Source organism: Myotis brandtii, unplaced genomic scaffold (assembly GCF_000412655.1).
Source record: "Myotis brandtii unplaced genomic scaffold, ASM41265v1 scaffold687, whole genome shotgun sequence".
Lineage (NCBI taxonomy): Eukaryota > Metazoa > Chordata > Mammalia > Chiroptera > Vespertilionidae > Myotis > Myotis brandtii.
Window position 1 is genome coordinate 1,835,758 of NW_005370687.1, and position 19,987 is coordinate 1,855,744.

Consider the following 19,987-nt stretch of genomic DNA (forward strand, 5'->3'; position numbering starts at 1 on the left):
GATTCTGATGATCATAGATTGCAAACTGCTGGTTTATGACACAGTCTGCTGTAACATCACTGTAACAATAACCTCAGATGAAAAGATGGTTTGTTATGAAATAGATAATGATTCCAAGTCCAAAACATACAAGGTGACTAGACTCTCCTTCCCCTGTCCCCCAGCCACCCATTTATTTACTCTTTATGGGCAACTAATACTACTACTTGTTTATCTGTCCTCCCAGAGATCCTGTATGCATAAAGGCACTATAAATATTTGCTTTAAAAAATAGCAGGAAACAACACCTTGCTATGTGAATAAACCAAGGTGGAGAACAATGTGTTATCTTGAAAATCTTTCCCCATCAATACATAAAGCTTCCTTATTGTTTTGTTTTTTCTTTTTTCAAAGATTTTTTTATTGATTTTTTTAGCAAAAGGAAGGGAGAGAAACGTGAACATTGATGGCTGCCTCCCACACGTCCCCACTGGGGATCAAACCCGCAAACCAGGCATGTGCCCTACCAGAAATCAAACTGGCAACCCTTTGGTGTGCAGGATTGCGCCCAACCAATTGAGCCACATCGACTAGGGCTTCTTTATTTTATTTTAACCTGCATGGTATATGCCATCATACTTGATAAATTAAGTCCCCTTTCATTGAACATCTGTTATTTCTACTAGTACCTTTTGCTGCAATGCATAATCATATACATGTCATCTCGTACATGTGCAAGTGTATTCGTAGGGTATATTTCTAGACATGGAAATGCTAAATCAAAGACTATAGGTAATTCTGATATTGCCAAATTGCCCTCCCCAGGGGTTATAACAATTTTCACTCCCACTTGCAGTGTGAAATAGTTTAGATTTTATACTGAGTTGAATATGAACAGTGCCTATGACTAACTTTCTAGATGGTTCTCTGAAAATACCATACCTTTATAGCCCAGTGATATAACAAATGATATTCTGAAAAAAACTTCTGTACCACAGAAATATGGATTAATTTTACCATTGCTAATAGAAAGATTTTTGACTATTTGAGACTCAAGAAAAAGAAGAGCTGGGAGAAAAGAGAAGCTGAGGTTAAGGCAATCCCTGCTATTCTTAGCTGACATGCATGCATTGTAAAGTCTTTTTCCCTACCTCAGCATAAAATTTTTCACTTACTACACAAAGTTTAAATCATGTGAAAAATTAACCAATTGTGCTGTTTACTATTTTAATTAACAAAAAGCTCTACAAGTGTAATAACAAAAATCTTGCACAGGCAAAGTTTATTAATTAAAGGCAGGTTGTCCAAAGGGACCCATTCTATAGCTAAGGAAAAACAATGTCATGCAGAGGGCATGCTAAAGAGAATAAGCTGGAGAAACAACTGAGCTAGTTCATCTCCTTTATAATACACAAATACAGGAGGGAGAAAAAAGGGAACACATTTTTAACGAAAAGAGTTGACAATTTTATTTTCACATTTCACAATACAAACGAAAATTGCTTTTTTTTTTTGCCCCACTACTCCCCTCAAAAACTATTCTCTCTTAGGAAGAGGGAGTGAGTCTTCCTTGTCTGCTGTTAGAAAACACCCAGAGTCATAAGCACCTTGAACCCCTGTGAAGTAGAACAAGGAACAGAAGCCTGATAGAAAGAGGCTCCCCTTTCTCCTTATCTGTCTGGTCGAGTCATTCCGGGCCGAGTGGGCACCATCATGGGACGAGCGGGAGGTCTCATCATTGGGGGCCCAGGCATCATTGGCATGTGCCCTCCCATAGGCGGCCTCATTCCAGGAGCTGCAGGACAAAACAAAGAAAAATAAAAAAGAGAGTCAGAAAATACTACTTATGGGAAACCTTGACGGGACTGCAATTAAAGACAAAAAAAGTAGCCCTCCCTGCAAAATGCTGCAAAAAAAGACACTTGTCAAAAGAATGCAACAAATTCATCACATCTTTAAAATATTTAGACATTCTCAAAGCAAAAGGTCAACACAAGAACCATATGAGAATCATAATCTAATGATAGTAAGGGGGAAAGCACCACTAGTTCCCTAAATTGACCTTTTTTCTCACTTAGGGAAGTTCACAACTACTAAGTCACATGTTATTTAGTCAGCTCGTTTTTTTTTTTAAATATATATTTTATTGATTTTTTTACAGAGAGGGAGGGAGGGAGAGGGATAGAGAGTTAGAAACATCAATGAGAGAGAAACATCGATCAGCTGCCACCTGCACACCCCCCACTGGGGATGTGCCCGCAACCAAGGTACATGCCCTTGACCGGAATCGAACCTGGGACCCTCAGTCCGCAGCCCAACCTCTATCCACTGAGCCAAATCAGTCAGGGCTTAGTCAGCTCTTTTAATCAGTTCTATCCACCATATAACCTGGAGCTATTTTCATGGATGTACAGGCACAGAGGACAATCTTACCACTAAGCATTTGTTTGGAGTTGTAGGAAAGGTGAGCAGGAGGCCCATGCTGAGAACCTGTTAGTAACCATACTTAGCTCAAGTCACAAGACAAATATCAGGCAATAATGTGATTTATAACAATTAGCACACACAAAAAAAATATTTTTTCTAATGCATTTTAGAACTATTCATGAATTTATTAAAGTGTCAAATCAATACACCAGCCAAATTAATGAGCCATGGGAGGGAGGGCAAGCAGAGAGGTAGAGGTTGGGGGAAAACACAGGCAGTTTCATGGAACTGATAATGTTCTACATCCTCAGCTGGGTGGTGGGTTCACGGGTATTCATTTTATTATTATGTCTCATAATCTTCATGCTATATATATTTCCTTTTTAAATATCAATTTTTACCTTAATTACCTATTTTTAACTAAATCATTTTGATTAAAGGCTTGCTATAAATGGTTAAAGAGAAAACTATATTCAAAGCTGAATATAGCCTTATCACAAAAAGTAAAACAAAAGTATATGCAGACACAAAACCCAACAGGAATATAGGTTTTTTTTTAGATTAATTTCAACAGGAATAGAGAATACTACTAAACTACTAGATAACTTAGTTCATAAAACGCCCACCATAACATAACTAGCATTCAGCATTTCTTAGAGACAACTGATCTAGACCAAAGATTGAAAACGAGGCCTCTGAAAACTTGTTTTCTTTGGTCTCCATAGTGCATTTATTTTTAATTAGTTGCCAACATTGGAAATTAACAGGTCTAATTACTAATAAATCTAGAATTCTTTTCCAACTTATTATAGAAATGTGCAAACACACACAGAATAGAAAGAAAAAAGAGAATAATGAATTTCCATGTATCCATCATCCAGGGTCAACAATTATCCACCCATGGCCAATTTATCTCATCCCCACCCATTCCTATCCATGCCCACCCCCAACTACTCCATTATTTTAATGCAAATCCCATAACATATTATTTTATCCTGGCTAAAAATAACAAATACTCAGGAGAACTGGCCACACCAACTTGCATTCTCGAATGTCAAACATTGGCTAAAGCGGAGTTATAGAAGCCTTCTTTAGATTAGTTATGCATTCCCAGTTCACCACAACCAAACCCTCTAGAAATCTGAACTTGTGACGGATTTAAGAATGCCAAAGAAGCCATCTAAGTCACTTAATGATTGTGTTTTGGGCTCAAAGAGAGCAACACAGGAACTCTTTTTACCTAAACTCTCCCATCCCTCTAAATAATACCAGCAGTAAGCATACTTCTGGCTAGGAAGCTACTCTAATACTTTGTACCTTGTCTTACCAGTTGAACTCTAGGCTTCTTGCATCAGCTGTATTTACTCTAGTTACATAATTTAACTATTCTGCAAATAAAATAAAAGTGTAAAAAAAAGAACTGTTTCTATGAAATCCAAGTTGATATTTAGCAAGACTCAGGTAAAACATCCCCCCCAAAAGTGCTCACATATTTGGTAGGTGAGATGATCATAAAAGATTGGAACTAGGTTGCCTCACAAGGTCTCTAACCACTTCATATAAAATGAAATTAAAGTTGCCCTAGCCCAGTGTTCGGCAAACTGCGGCTCGTGAGCCACATGCGGCTCTTTGGCCCCTTGAGTTTGGCTCTTCGAAAAAATACCACGTGCAGGCACGCACGTACAGTGCAATTGAAACTTTTTGGCCCATGCGCAGAAGTCGGTTTGGCTCAGTGGATAGAGTGTTGGCCTGCAGACTGAAGGGTTCCGGGTTCGATTCCGGTCAAGGGCACATGCCCAGGTTGCAGGCACATCCTCAGTAGGGGGCGTGCAAGAGGCAGTCGATCAATGATTTTCTCTCATCATTGATGTTTCTCTCTCTCTCTCTCTCTCTCTCCCTTCCTTCCTCTTGGAAATCAATAAAAATATATTTTTAAAAAAAAAAAACTAAAGTTGATAAAGGATACATTATGGGTAATGGCTTATTGATTTATGCAAGAAATATATAGTGTTCCAATCAGAATACTTGTTCTCAAAGCAAAGGCCCTGACCATGTTATCAGGAAAATTTCCAAATTAATGTACATTTATGTTTATGTTAAAATAAAACGTTTGAGGTAAAAGTTTTTCCCTCTTCCTAAATAAAAGACCAACCACCAGGCCTAAGTGCTTTTCATATACTAATTTGGCCTAACTGACCTCCAAGATTAAAAATCAGCAACAGGAGTTAACTCGGCTCCAAATCAAAATCAAGAAAAGTAGCAGCCCAAGTATGTATCTACCTCTCCCTTTATGCCCCAGCGGAACAAGCTCATCTACCTGTCTCTTCACTATAAACTAGAAGCCTGGTGCACAAATTCGTGCATGGGTGGGGTCCCTCTCGGCCAATTGGGCCGTCTCGCTCAGTCCCAATTGGGGCCGGTTGGGGCCAGCCGGCCGGGGGGGGGAGAGACCACAGGAGGTTGGCTGTGGAAGCATACTAACCACCAGTGGGCAGCTCCTGCATTGAGCGTCTGCCCCCTGGGTGCCAGTGCACGTCATAGCTACTGGCCGGCCGTAAGGAATTGAACTCCTGGTTCATAAGTCAATACTCAACCACTGAGCCACACCAACCAGGCATGCCTTATCCTGCTTTTAGTAGCACAATGTCTTTGGAGCATCCATTTATACTGATAAACCAAATATTTATTTTTCTTAAGCATTACAGATTCACCAAATTTAATTTGTTGCAATACAGTTAGATAGCCAATTAAGAATTATATTTAAATGGAGCACTAAAACACAATGGAGCATTCTAGAAGGATATTCAAACTTACCAGGTCCCACTGGCATCATCCCAGGAGGAGGAGGACCCATCATTGGCATCATGGGAGGGCCCCCCATATGGAGTGCTGGCATCATACCGGGGCGAGGTGGACCCGCTGAAATAAAAAATGGGGCCTGAGGTTAAGATATGCTTATACATGAACAGTTTATCTCCTTTTAGCACTTTAAAAAAACTTTTTCAAATATATTTTTATTGATTTCAGAGAGGAAGAGAGAGGGAGAAAGATATAGAAATATCAATGATGAGAGAGAATCATTGATCTTGCCTCATGCACGCCTCCCACTGAGGATTGAGCCCGAAACTCAGGTATGTGTCCTGACTGGGAATCAAACTGTGACCTCCTGGTTCATAGGTCGATGCTCCACTACTGAGCCACGCCAGCCAGGGAATGAGTTTATCTTCTTAATGAAACTAATAGCGCCTCATAATCTGGTCCAAATCCTATAATAAACTTCTTATGGTCTTTTAACAGTAGATCCACAAAAATCAGCATGCCACAAAACTTTAGTTACTTTATGACTGAAAAGCAGGAACAAGCCTATCTAGACAGAAGTATAAAATGAAGTCAGATTACTCAGGTTAAAGAAATACCAAAATCTTGATTTTTTTCTTTTTTTTTTTTAAATATATTTTATTGATTTTTTACAGAGAGGAAGAGAGAGGGATAGAGAGTTAGAAATATCGATCAGCTGCCTCTTGCACACCTCCTACTGGGGATGTGCCCGCAAGCAAGGTACATGCCCTTGGTCAGAATCGAACCTGGGACCTTTCAGTCCGCAGGCCGATGCTCTATCCACTGAGCCAAACTGGTCAGGGCGCTTTTTTAAAAGGGGATATTATACCTTCTGAAGCACTCCGGATAAAAAGCTGAACTCAAACCAAAAGTACCTGGTTTCAGATTTTTTTTCCCTCTGTCACTATGTTGTTAATTCTTTCTTTTTTTAATCTTTAATGTTGAAAGTATTACATATGCCCCCATTTCTCCCCCATTGACCCCCTCCAGCCTGCCCCCGTCCCTCCTTCACCACCCTATTGCCTGTGACCATGGGTTATGTATAAATGCATACAAGTTCTTTGGTTGATCACATCCCACCCACCCCCACATTCCCTCTGAGATTCAGTCTCTTTTTTAAAACATAATTGTAATCTAGCATGTACAGTTTTATGTCTCACTTCTTTCCCCACCACTTGTCATAATTCACCATATTATTATATAATCAATATAAGTATCTTCATAGTGTGAACAAATTATTGAGTGGATATAATGCATATTTATATAATCTTCCCTTTCCACCCACCCTCCCCCGCCTTTCCTCAGAGATTCGGCAATTTGTTCCATGCTTCCATGTCTCTGGTTCCACTCAGTTCATCCATTTATTTTGTTCATTAGATTTCACATGAGTGAGATCATGTGATACTTGTCTTTCTCTTACTGGCTTATTTCACTTAGCATAATATTCTCCAGGACCCTCCATGCTGTCTCAAAGGGTAAGAGATTCTTCTTTTTCACTGCTGCATAGTATTCCATAGTATAAATGTACTACAGCTTTTTTTAAAAAAATATTTTTACTTTTATCGATTTCAGAGAAGAAGGGAGAGGAAGAGAAAGATATAGAAACATCAATGATGAGAGAAAATCATTGATCGGCTGCCTCCTGCACGCCCCCTACTGGGGATAGAGCCTGCAACCCAGGCATGTGCCCTTGACTGGAATCAAACCTGGGACCCTTCAGTCCACAGGCTGATGCTCTATCCACTGAGCAAAACCAGCTAGGGCACTACAGTTTTTTTTTTTTAAATATATTTTATTGATTTCTTACAGAGAGGAAGGAAGAGGGATAGAGAGAAACATCGATGAGAGAGAAACATCGACCAGCCGCCTCCTGCACGCTCCCTACTGGTGATGTGCCCACAACCAAGGTACATGCCCTTGACCGGAATCGAACCCGAGACCCTTCAGTCCACAGGCCGACGCTCCATCCACTGAGCCAAACCGGCTAGGGCCACTACAGCTTTTTTATCCACTTGTCTACTGATAAAAAGCTGATGAACTTAAACCATAAGTACCTAAGTTCAGATTTTAAAAATCATAACCCAGGTTTAAAAGATTCTTTGAAAATACAAAGATGTCTATGTAGAGATAGTCCTGATGTATCATTTACAACAGCAACAATTGAAAACAACTTACATGTCCATCAGTAAGAAACAGCGAGGTTAATTCTGATACATTCATACCATAGACTATTATACTAGTAAAATAATGGAGTTGAGTGCCAGCCTGTCACAATAGAGGAGAGAGAGGTGACTTAAGAGCTGCTGTGAGCTGAGGCCTGGCCAGTCCCAGGATGGTGGGAGCCCACAAAGTTTTGGTGGGCTATTAGTGGTCCACCTGTGCAAAACTATTATAAACAGCCTCCTTACTTCTGTGTTTATATCCATGATCACTTAATAGCAGCGGTCGCCAACCTTTTGGACCTCACGGACCACCACCTGTCCGCGGAACACTGGTTGGCGACCGCTACAAAGGTTTCCTTAAACCAAAGGTCGCCAACCTGTCGGACCTCATGGACCACCAGTGGTCTGCGACCACCGGTTGGCGATCGCTGACTTATAGGACTGAGTTTAGGTCTCTGAGTTCAATTTCAATCTGAAACCTTCCAGAAGAGCCAAAAAACATAGTTACTCAATTTCCTTGTCTATCATGCAGAAACAACAAACCTTCCCAGAGAGAAGAGGCCTTTGACCTACTCCACTTTCAACTACACAATTCTTGTCTTTCCCAAGGTATATATCTATCTATATATCTATATATCTATATAACTATATACCTATATATCTATATATCTACACTAATAAAAGAGAAACATGATAATTAGCGTACGACCGCTACCCTTCCCATTGGCTAATCAGCGTATCCTTATGCAAATTAACTGTCAGCCAAGATGGCGGCCGGCAGCCATGCACTGAAGCAAACAGGGAGGCTTGCTTGCTCCAGTGACTGCAGACTCCAACGTTCCCCGCCTCCGGCCCAACCTTCTCCGGCCGGGCGCTCCTCACCCTGGCTTTGGGCGCCTTACCAATGCCGTGTCCTAAAAGTCCCAAGGCCATTGCAGTGTCTATGCCCTTTAGCCCAGCAACCCCCACCCCCATACAGGCCTTACCCCAGGCAAGGGGCCCCCACGTGGGGAAAGCCGTCTGTACGAGGGTGCTCATTACAATAGAAAGAGGGGGTTCGTTAAGTAAACAATGATTGTCCAGCTGTTGGGATGTTACAGAGCAGCTGCCAATGGAGTTTACTCGCCCCTGAGAGCGTAATGAGTATTGCTAAGTAACAGAGCGGCATTGGAAAATCGCATCTATGTTGTGCAGACAGTTCTATTAAAGCCACGGATGCCTGTGGCCAGGACTGGCCAATAATATGTGAGCACCTACTATGTGCACGGTGCACTTAGTAGGGAGTCAGCTAGAACCCCGCGCCTGCTTCAGAGATGGGTGTTTTCAGAGTTCCATCTGTGGGGGAATGAGACTAGAGAAGCAAGATGCCTTCTTCAAGGCCGCGTAGTCATCACATGGTTGCCAGATCATTTGAACCCAAGGCCATCTGACTCCAAAGCCCTTATTTTATCTCCTACTACGCAACCAATGAACCGGGAGGTCACGGTTTGAATCCCAATCAGGGCACATGCCCCAGTAGGAGGCATGAAGGAGGCAGCTGATCAGTGATTCTCATCATTGGTGTTTCCATCTCTCCCTCTCCCTTCCTCTCTGAAATCAATAAAAATATTTCTTTAAAAATTATTAACTCTTTTCTGATATGATTGACTGAAAGACAACACTATCAACCCTTTAGACAAACGCTCGCTAATCTAGGGTTTTCCCGCTTCCGCACTGTTGGCACGTGGGGCCAGACCATTCTTCGTGGTGGGCGCTGCCCCTGCACAGTCGGGTGTGGAGCAGCGGCCCCACGGGGTCGACTGAGGACGATGTGAGCTGGAATGTCTTGGCTTCGTCCCTGGGCTGTGCTGTAACCTCACCGCCCTCAGCTCTCTCCTCTGAGCTCTCCACAGACCAGTCCCTTTCACGCAGGTCCCGTCCCGGACTCGGCTTCAGGAAACCCGCCTGCGACGGGCACGGAGAACACAGCCTCCACCTGCCAGCCCTGCCCAGGGAGCCCGGGGGCTTCTCTCCTGTGCCCTTACCTGCCCACTGCATACCCCTGGGATGCCCTGGAGTCTCTCCCCCAAACTCTTCACTTACCAGAGGGAACGCCGCCGCCAGGAAACAAGGCATCGCTCCGATCACCGAGGCCAGAGGCGGCCAACGCGGTGCCTACGGGGAGCGCCAGCATCTCTTCCAGGCAAGTCGCTTCTTAATCACCCACGAGATGCCCCCGGAAGGGAGCCCCTGGCCTCCGTTACCAGCTGTGGAAGCGCATCCGAGGAGTTTGCTGCTTTAACATCTGAAATGACCTGCTCACCCAGCGACAGAGCCAATCTATATATATAAAAGCCCAATATGCAAATTGTCCCCACTGGAGTTTGGCTGGAAGACTGGGAGTTCGATCACTTGCTACGACGTGTGCTGACCACCAGGGGGCAGCGTGGAATTAAGGCAGGCCCCGGCTGGCAGCCAGAAGGCCCTGATTGGCCCTGATCGCCAGCCAGTCCTAGGGACCCTACCCGTGCACAAATTTCATGCACCGTGCTTCTATTATTGGTATTAAGTGGGTTAGAAAATAGGAATACTGAGTTTATCAGCGACTTCTAGCCTCCAGTGTTATGTTCATAGTAGTAATTTAATATACCGAGCAATACCTCTTCATATATTAGCTCATCCAATCACACGTACATCCTGAGCTTTCCATTGAATCTATCTCAGACCCACATGGGATGTCACAAATACAATATCCCAGTAATAATGCAATCAGAAGGTAACTAAAAATATTTCCGAAATTATACCACTAAAGCTGTTTTCTGTTACTATGTATTCATTCGATGAGGATTTTAAAGCCCACTATGAGATAATCTAACATGATCAAAGTACAATCTGCCCAATTACACCCCTTAAGATAAAAATGTTATAAACTTACGAAGACTGGGGGGAGGTGGGATCATCGCCCCTGCAGGAGGTGGAGCTGAGAATGGAGTAGGAGGTATCTTTCCTTGCTGAAATGCTGCAGCTATAAAGTGAGGAAAAAAACACACACAGTGAATAAGAATTCAACAACTCATTTACTAAAATAACTAGTTTCTTTTAATTTTTAATGGTCCCACTTATTTCATTCTAAATAGCAATCATCTAAGATTACTACATTATAGCCTCTATGGTTTTATTTATTTATATTTTTAAATGTATTTTTATTGATTTCAGAGAAGAAGAGGGAGAGAAACATTAATGATGAGAGAGAATCACTGATCGGCTGCTTCCTGTACGCCATGCAGGCATATGCCCTGATCAGAATCGAACCGTGACCTCTTGGTTCATAGGTCGATGCTCAACCACTGAGCCATGCTGGCTGGGTAGCCTTATGGTTTTTGTGGTTTTTTTTCACTTTTAGGTTTTTTTGAAGCATAAGTTCTATGCTGGTTGCTATGAATTCAAACATGTTTACCACGATTCCGGTGAAACAGGTAGGTAGGAGACACAGGCCTGGCATTCTGTGGGTGGTGACGGGGGTTTACCAAGGGCCCCATCCCTGCTCAAGGGCTCCATCCCTGCTCAAGGGCTGTACCTCCTGTCACAGTCAAAATGTCACACCCTCCTGGGCTCCTGAGTGTGTGTGCAGAGTAGGGTGGTCTCTGCTAGGGCTGTGCCAGATTCAGTGAATAAGAATGCAGACTTGACTGTAGTTGGTGAACACACAATACAATATACAGATGATGTATTATAGAATTGTACATTTGAAACCTATATAATTTCATTAACTAATGTTACCCTATAAATTCAGTAAAAATAAAAAAAGAACAAGAAAAAAATAAATACAATTTAAAGAAAAAATGCATGACAATAACTTAAAACTTACAACTCACATCAACAGCAAATAATTTTTAGCATAAGTGTCCAGCTAAGCACTTATTTGGCTAATGGAGCTACAAGCAGGAGATCTGAGGGCTGAAGGAGGGACCTGAGAATGTATCCCTCTGCCCCCTCCCGGCTAAGTCCCTCAGGACTGTACACACGCCTCGACTTAAGGCCACAGCTCTGGTCACTGAGTCCCGTCCACACGACTTTCTCCACCAGGTGCACTCTCAGGGCTGCTGCATTGGGGAACGCCTTGGGGTGAATGCCAGGGTGGAGAAGAGATTTCACTAAAAGGAACCAGAGGACACTCATTGCTGGTCCTTACATGGAGGTTTCAATGGATGGGGGGTGCAGGGCCTTCTGCATGCTTAGGGGAGGGCTACGGGGATCAGCCTTGAGCAGTCATCCAGACAGATGAGTGTGCTGGGGCTGGAGTGTTCATTTACTCCAGGGAGAGGAGGTCAGAGTGCAAGCCTGGTGCATGGGTGTGGGCCTGTGCTCAGTACAGGAGGGCAAAGCCCAGTGCCTGGGTCCCATTCAGCCCCCATCTTTCTCTGATTTGAGGTGCTTTCTGCAGTAATGAATGCTCCCAGCCTCTATGGTTTTAAAATTAACTTTAGGTACTCACCAGCTAAAATTGCAATTGATTGGTTTACTGATTTGGGTTTTCTTATTTAACTGTTTTTATTTAGTTAGTGTTTCTATGACTGAATTAACTACAGGAGATTGAAATGAAAACCTCCTACCTATCAATGCTTACCAAAGAGAAGCAGTAATCTTTAATCTGTAAATGTGGTTTATAACCAATTCAAGCCATTCAGTTTTGTTTGAAAATGTATGATACCTGTCCAAAAACCAGGCATTATAAACTTCCATCCTTCCTATATGTGCTGTCCTAAGTCAAAACAATGTATTGTTTGGTTTACCAGTTTTACAATGAACGCACCAAGCCGAGAGACATGACAGAAACACAGATTTCAAAGCAAGAGCCTGACAGGAGGGAGATTATGATCCTAAAATAATGTCCAATACAACCAACTTTTAATTTTTTTCAGACAATATGAGGCACAAATTAAAACAAGACTGAAGATTATTTATATTTTGTTTTAAAAAGGAGTCACAAGTAAATACTAAAATACACACTCATAGAAGTCTATTCCTTCCCAATGGAGTGTAGTCTGCAACCCAGGCACCTAAGTCCTTCCCAATGGAGTGCAGTCTGCAACCCAGGCACCTTCCCCACATCCTGCTACACCACCAGTGCAGAGGGTCAAATTATTCAAGTAAATCACTGATAATTCCAAAATATTGACCTAGAGTAGCTACTTATGAACAGCTATTCATTAGCCTTTCAATTGAGCCTGTGCTCTATAAGGCATCATATCCCAATAAGGCACCACCCACACCCTGAAGAAAAGAACAGCTTTTAAAGACTGAAAAGATTGAGTCAGTAGCCGACTCAATGTCAACATAATCATGGCCATGATGTGGTGTGCTCCTGAGGGCTTGCCTCCTCTCCTCCAAAAGTCCTCCATCAAAAACGTTTACTCGCCCTAACTGGTTTGGCTCAATGGATAGAGTGTTGGCCTGCGGACTCAAGGGTCCCAGGTTCGATTCTGGTCAAGGGCATGTACCTTGGTTGCGGGCACATACCCAGTAGGGAGTGTTCAGGAGGCAGCTGATAGATGTTTCTCTCTCATCGATGTTTCTAACTCTCTATCCCTCTCCCTTCCTCTCTGTAAAAAATCAATAAAATATATTAAAAAAAACAAAAACAAAAACGTTTACTCATCCTAAATTCTTTTCCTATCTACAAAAAATAACTAAACAAGTATAATGCTAACCTTTAATGCCAAGAAATGTCCAATATCTTTTCAAATAGAGAAAAAGATTACATTATAACTTATTTTTTCAAATAAAATGGGACAATATCTGAGATTCGCTCCTTAATAATCTAGGAGGGATAAAGGGACAAGGTGAAGGTATTTGGTGGCTCTCAACCATGGCAAATTTGCCTCCTTGGGGACACTAGGTAATATGTGGAGATATTTTCAGTTGTCACAACTGGGAATTGTTACTAGTGGGTAGATGCTAGAGTTACTGCTGAACATCCCACAATGCACAGGACATCCCCTACAACAAAGAATTATGCAGCCCCAATGTCAATAGTGCTAAGTTTGAGAACCTTCAGGCTCTTGCTTTGGTATAAATGAAACAAGACTGCTGTAGCTGATGCTGGGCAATGGGAATGGTTGGGGAACAGTGGCCATGGGAGATTCACTCATTAAACTTGTTTGAAACTTTCCATAATAGTTTTTGCTTAAAAAAAAAAAAAATCCATGCCAGCCAGGCACTATGATGTATTCTTACCAATCAATAAAAAAATATTTAAAATATTCCTATATAATAAAAGGGTAATATGCAAATAGACCGAATGGCAGGACAACCAATCAAAGCGTAATATGCTAATAATATGCTAAGGCTGCTTAACTTTGCCTGCCAGATCTGAGTACAATGAATACTTAAGAAAGGCCATGTTTCAAATAGACCAGTATGATTTATTTTATAATAAAATAAATAAAAACTATGGATCACTACAAAGAAGGTTTTATATAAATTTGCTACAAAATCTGGCCCACATCAATAAAGAAATATTAGGCAACTCATTCTCCTCTGTCCCACTTCCCAGTCTAATACCTAATTGCTCTAACCTCAATAATTAATATTAATGTGTTCCTATATTCCTGGGAAACCAATGACCTTCCACTTCTTTCATTTAACACATTAGAACGCTTCTATTTATCATTCAGAATGAGTTGCTTCTGTGAAAAACAACAGAGAGACAGGGACAAGAAAGAATGGGACCATTTTACCACCAGAACAAGAGACTGAAACGTACTTGTTTTGTCAATCAGGCTCTGAGCCTGCTCTTCCATCCATTTCTGATAGTAGTCTTTCACATTCTCTTTGTGTTTCCTACCACTGCAGTGTGTCTTTCTCACAGATGGCTATAAAACAAAAAGATTTTATCAGTCACAGAAACAACTTTCCAAAACTAGCGGTTTTATAAAGCCTTACCTTTATATAGAGGTGGCCTGGCTACCTTTAGCAGCTTTAGCTAATGCATCACTTATAAACATTAGCCAACAATATACTATGGTAATTTATCTACTGTGTTTTTAGCCAAACAAGGGGTCAGCAAGCTGGGGCCTATGGGCAGAATCGGATTCTGTAAAAAAACTATTGGAACACAGCCACATTAATTTGTTTATGTATTATCCATTTCTTCTCTCTACAAGAGTCAACTAATTGCAATGAAGACTGTATGTTATGGCCCATAAACCTAAAATAATTATAATCTGGCATTTTAAGAAAAAGTTTACAAACCCCTGATCCTATTTTAATGCCCTCCCATGGCAAAAATTTAAAGAATAACTTACACACATTTAAGTAACGCTACTTATAAGAATATATTCTTTTAAATGATTATGGGTCTAGAATAAAGACTTTATATATTAAAAAAAAAAAAAAAACCAGAAAAAAAAGAAAGACTTTATATGATCACACAAAGACCTTTGTCTCCAGCCCACGAATCCTTCTGTTCTTTCATTAACAGCTTTATTGGAATAAAACTGGCATAATAGAAACTCCATATATTTAATCTTTTGTTTTTTTAAGTTAATGTTTAACATTTACTACATGCCAGACACCATGCTATGTTCTTTACAAGCTGTGTCTCAATCTTCATGAAAATCACACTAGCATGTTAAACATACTAATCAGAAAGAACAAACTACTGATACATGCAATATGGATTAATCTCAAAAAAAAGCTAAGAAAAAGAAATTTGACACAAGCAAAGTGTATATACTATAAGATTCCATTCATATGAAGTTTTTAAAATATTTTTATTGATTTCAGAGAGGCAGGACATGGAGATAGAAATATCAATGATGAGCCCAGCCAGTGTGGCTCAGTGGCTGAGCAGCAACCTATGAAACAGGAGGTCACGATTCGATTCCCGATCAGGGCACATGCCTGGGTTGTGGGCTCAATCCCCAGTAAGGGGCATGCAGAAGGCAGCTGATCAATGATTCTCATCACTGATGTTTCTTTTTTGAAAATATATATTTCTATTGATTTCAGAGAGGAAGGTAGAGGGAGGGAGGGAGATAGAAACATCAATGATGAGAGAGAATCATTGATTGCTTGCCTCCTCCAAGTCCCACATTGGGGATAGAGCCCCCAACCCGGGCATGTGCCCTGACCAGGAATCGAACCCTAACCTCCTCGTTCATAGATCAATGCTCAACCACTGAGCCACACAGGCTGGGCCATTAAATGAAGTTTTAAAATTAGTAACACTGGTCTTTAGTAAAAACCAGATCAGTCAGAGTTAGAGGTGTAGAGGACTAACTGAAAAGAAACACAGGGAACTTTCTGAGGTGATGGGAATGTTCTCTACTTTGACATACCCATCAAGCTGTAATCATTTCACAGGTCCTCAAACTGTACACTTAAAAAGTTTGCATTTAATTGAACATAAATTATAATAAAATTGATTTTTAGAATACCACAAGATTATTACCATTTATTTATGCTTAAGAACTTGTCTCAAAACCTACAGCTGGTAAGTGGCAAACCCAGGCCTGGAATCCAGATTTCACTGAGATGCTCCCCATGGCTGCCTAACCACCTCCTACTGGTATGTCCGCTCTGAATGACTGCTTCACTGGCAGCAGATATGATCAGTAGCACATGGGCGGTCCACATTTCAAAATACTATTCCCTGTCTCCCAAGCCACTGCTTACACTATTCTTACAACAATAATGCCTCAAGCTTAATAACAAAATCATGCCTAGGAACCAGTAAAAGTTCCAAAATTAAGCACTGAATGTTTTATACATTTCAAAGTCCACCACAGGGAACTCCTTCAATCACCATGGAAATGTCATATTTTCACAAGCTATCATGTTCGAACAGTACAAGGGTTCCTGATGCTCCTCATACAGAGACATTTATTATAAAGACATACCTTTCAATTTTCTGAATTCTGGCATTAGCAAGGTGCGTAGGTATATAAAAATAGTGCTGAAAAAGGATAGAAAGGAACAGCCCCCTCACTAACAATTTCAGAACATCAAAATTGTCCAAATGACTTAGAGAGGAGGTTAGGGACAAAAACAAAACAAAACAAAACAACTGGGGATCTACAGGAAAGCTACTACTAACACAAACTTAATTGAAAAAGTTTCCTCCAGAACATCTACAACATCATTCAGAACCTTGATGAAGCAGTAAAATTGTTAATTTTATTAAATCTCAACCCTAAAGTTCATGTCTTTTTAATATTCTAGGGGACAAAATGGGAAATATTTTGTCAAAGCACTTCTGCTGCGTGCCAAAATACACTATGTCAAAGAAAAGCAGGCATGCTACTGTTCAAGTTGTGAGCTGTACCAGCTGCCTCTTTCATGGGACAGTATTTTATTTGAAAGAACTAAGTAACAAACTGGCTATTCAGATTTCTCAAAAATAAATGGAATAGCCCTGACCGGGTGGCTCAGATAGTTGGAGCATCATCCTGTACACCAAAAGGTTGCCGGTTTGATCCTCGGGGTGTGTAACGAGGACAACTGATCAATGTTTCTCTCACATCAATGTTTCTCTCTCCCTTCTTCCAAAAAAGCAATCAGTGTTTAAAAATCTGACCTTTCAAAAAAAAAATCAGAATTTTAGAAAACCTGATCTACCACCACAAGCTTGCCAGCTTCCAAATATTTAAAAGCCATTTCTAATTAAATTGTGACATTAATCAATGTGAATTGTTATATTATGTAATCAAATGTGTCAATACTTGGAAGACCTGCAAAACTGAGTGAAATAGTATTTTCCAAATAACCAAAGCATGTTACAAAATCATGCATGGTAAAAAAAGATTCACTCAGAGTGTAAGACCAGTAAATTTTAAGAAAAAAAAAAATCAGAATTTTAGAAAACCTGATCTGCCACCACAAGCTTGCCAGCTTCCAAATATTTAAAAGCCATTTCTAATTAAATTGTGACATTAATCATTGTGAATTGTTATATTATGTAATCAAATGTGTCAATACTTGGAAGACCTGCAAAACTGAGTGAAATAGTATTTTCCAAATAACCAAAGCATGTTACAAAATCATGCATGGTAAAAAAAGATTCACTCAGAGTGTAAGACCAGTAAATTTTAATGTAACCAAGTATAGAAAGTTTGATGTTTTCAGATTCCACACTGCAACTAACCCTGAGTTGAGTTTTGGTGCAGAAATATAAAGTATTAAAGAATATCTACAATGATTTAAGAAATCCATTGAAGTACTCATCTGTTTTTCAACTCTATATCCATGTGAGGTTGGATTCTTCACATACTACAACCAAAACATAGTGCAGCAGATATAATGGAGATGAGAATTCAGATGTCTTCTATTAAGTGACACATTACTGATGTTTGCAAAAATGTTAAAACGACGCCATTCTTCATACTAATTTTTTGCTTTGAAAAAATAGCTACTTACCACTTTTAAAATGTTACTTATGTTACAAGTAAAAAGCATATTATTGCTACCTAAAAATATACTTATATATACATGTGTGTATACACACACACACACACTCACACTTATTACATATATTTCTTCAATCCTCACCGAGGATATTTTTCCACTGATTTTTAGAGAGAGTGGAAGAGAGAGGGGAAGACAGAAACACATCGATTGGTTGTCTCCTGCACATGCCCCGACCAGGGCCTGGACCAAGGAGGAGCCTGCAACCAAGGTACGTGCCCTTGATTGGAACTGAACCCAGGATCCTTCGGCCCTAAAGCCGATGCTCTATCCACTGAGCCAAACCAGCTAGGAATATTTTTATATTTAAATATATCTAAAAAAATACTTGTTACCTGAAAAAATAAGTATTTTTAAATTTTTGATTTAATTTCAAATATAGCAAATATTAATAGTTATAACCCACGTAACCTACTAATTTTTTTTAACAATCGGTAATTTTTAAGAATGTAAAGGGACTATGAGACAAAAAAGTTTGAGAGCTGCCAGCATAGAAGCTCTGTAGAAGACTGTCTAGCTCCATACAACTTACAGGTTTTGTGACATCAGTCAGTTATTTAGCCACACTGTGCCTCAGTTTCCTCCTCTGTAGAATGGAGATAATACTAACCTCAAAGGATTATCATGAACATTAAATGAAATAATACATGTAAAGCATTTGGAACACTACCTGACACAGTAAATATTCAAACTTGAATTCTTATTATTTGTAAAGCAGTTTTTAATCAAATTAAAATACTCCGTTTCAGCCCTGGCCAGGTAGCTCAGTTGGTTAAGAGCACTGTCCCAATACACCAAAGTTTTGTGTTCAATCTCCAGTCAGGGCACATACAAGAGGCAACCAATGAGCTCGGCTAGTGTTGCTCAGTGGTTGAGCGTCTACCCACGCACCAAGACCTTTCCAGTTCAATTCCCCCAGGCAGGGCACATGCCCGGGTTGTGGGCTCAATCTGTGAGGGCCATGTAGGAGGCAGCCAATCGATGTTTCTCTCTCTCTCTCTCACTCTCCCTTCCTCTCGCTCTGAAAATCAATAAAACCATTTTTTTTTAAAAAAAGCAACCAATGAATAAACAAATGGAATAGGAAATCAATGTTTTTTCTCCCTCTCCCTTCCTCTCGCTCTGAAAATCAATAAAACCATTTTTTTTAAAAAAAAGAAGCAACCAATGAATAAACAAATGGCATAGGAAATCAATGTTTTTTTCTCCCTCTCCCTTCCTCTCTAAAAAAATCAATTAAAAAAATTCTTTGACCCTAGCTGGTTTGGCTCAGTGGATAGTGTCAGCCTGTGGACCCCCAGTTTCAATTACAGTCAAGGGGGCACGCACCGCAGTTGCAGACTCCTGCCAGGGCCCTGGTTGGGGCGCGTGCAGGAGGCAACCAATCCATGTGTCTCTCTCACATCGATGTTTCACTCAATGTCTCTCCCCCTTCCATGCTCTCTAAGAATCAATGGAAAAATATCCTCGGGTGTGGATTTAAAAAAAAAAAAAAAAAAAAAGCCTGTAATTGCTGCAGAGAGCTACAGACAAAAAAGTTTTTTTAAGTACTGTTTCAAATTTAGGCATTTCCAATTTTATCAAATCAAACATTTGAGTCGCCTTGACACAATCAGATATTTGAGTTTTAGGACAATCTTTCCTGGATTTTTACTTATCACATACTTTTTTTAATCTTCAAATTTGCTAAAGCTTTATTATTTTGGGTCTCCAGTGAAAACACTGACTGTTGGAAGACTCATAACTTCAAATTCTGAAAACAGTTACAGGAAGGGTAGAAAAATAAACACCTCAAATTATTTTCTCCAAGCAGTAGCCCTTAAACCTCAGCAAGATGAAAACCATAAACTTACATCTAAAAAAAAAAAGGTCTAACTTATTACATATAAGGTTTTGCGAAACTGAAAAGAAAGGCAACTTACAGAGTCATGGGTGAGGTATGTATCGCAGTAGTCACAATAAAACCTGGAAAGAGATGGAAGGTAGAGAAAAAGAGATGACAACCAGTTGTTCATAGATGCCCATTCCCCGAAGTGCTGTTCACTGAAGGTAAAAAATTAAAAAACCTAGTAACGATTAGTACATGTCAAAGGATCCTTAAATAAACCAGGCTTTTTTGTTGCCAAACGCGAAAC

General features: G+C 40.4%; 1 protein-coding gene across 1 annotated transcript in view; it reads right to left on the reverse strand.

Annotated features, from left to right (window-relative positions):
* Window positions 1-1,234: 1,234 nt before the first annotated feature.
* Window positions 1,235-19,987, reverse strand: part of SNRPC (small nuclear ribonucleoprotein polypeptide C) — a 19,071-nt gene continuing 318 nt past the window's right edge. Inside the window, exons 2-6 of the mRNA XM_005881753.2 lie at window positions 19,775-19,817; window positions 14,152-14,260; window positions 10,321-10,410; window positions 5,221-5,325; window positions 1,235-1,774 (exon numbers count right to left, since the gene is read on the reverse strand). Of these exons, the coding sequence (XP_005881815.1) occupies window positions 1,650-1,774; window positions 5,221-5,325; window positions 10,321-10,410; window positions 14,152-14,260; window positions 19,775-19,817 (472 nt within the window). The 3' untranslated portion in view covers window positions 1,235-1,649. The remainder of the gene's footprint in view (window positions 1,775-5,220; window positions 5,326-10,320; window positions 10,411-14,151; window positions 14,261-19,774; window positions 19,818-19,987) is intronic.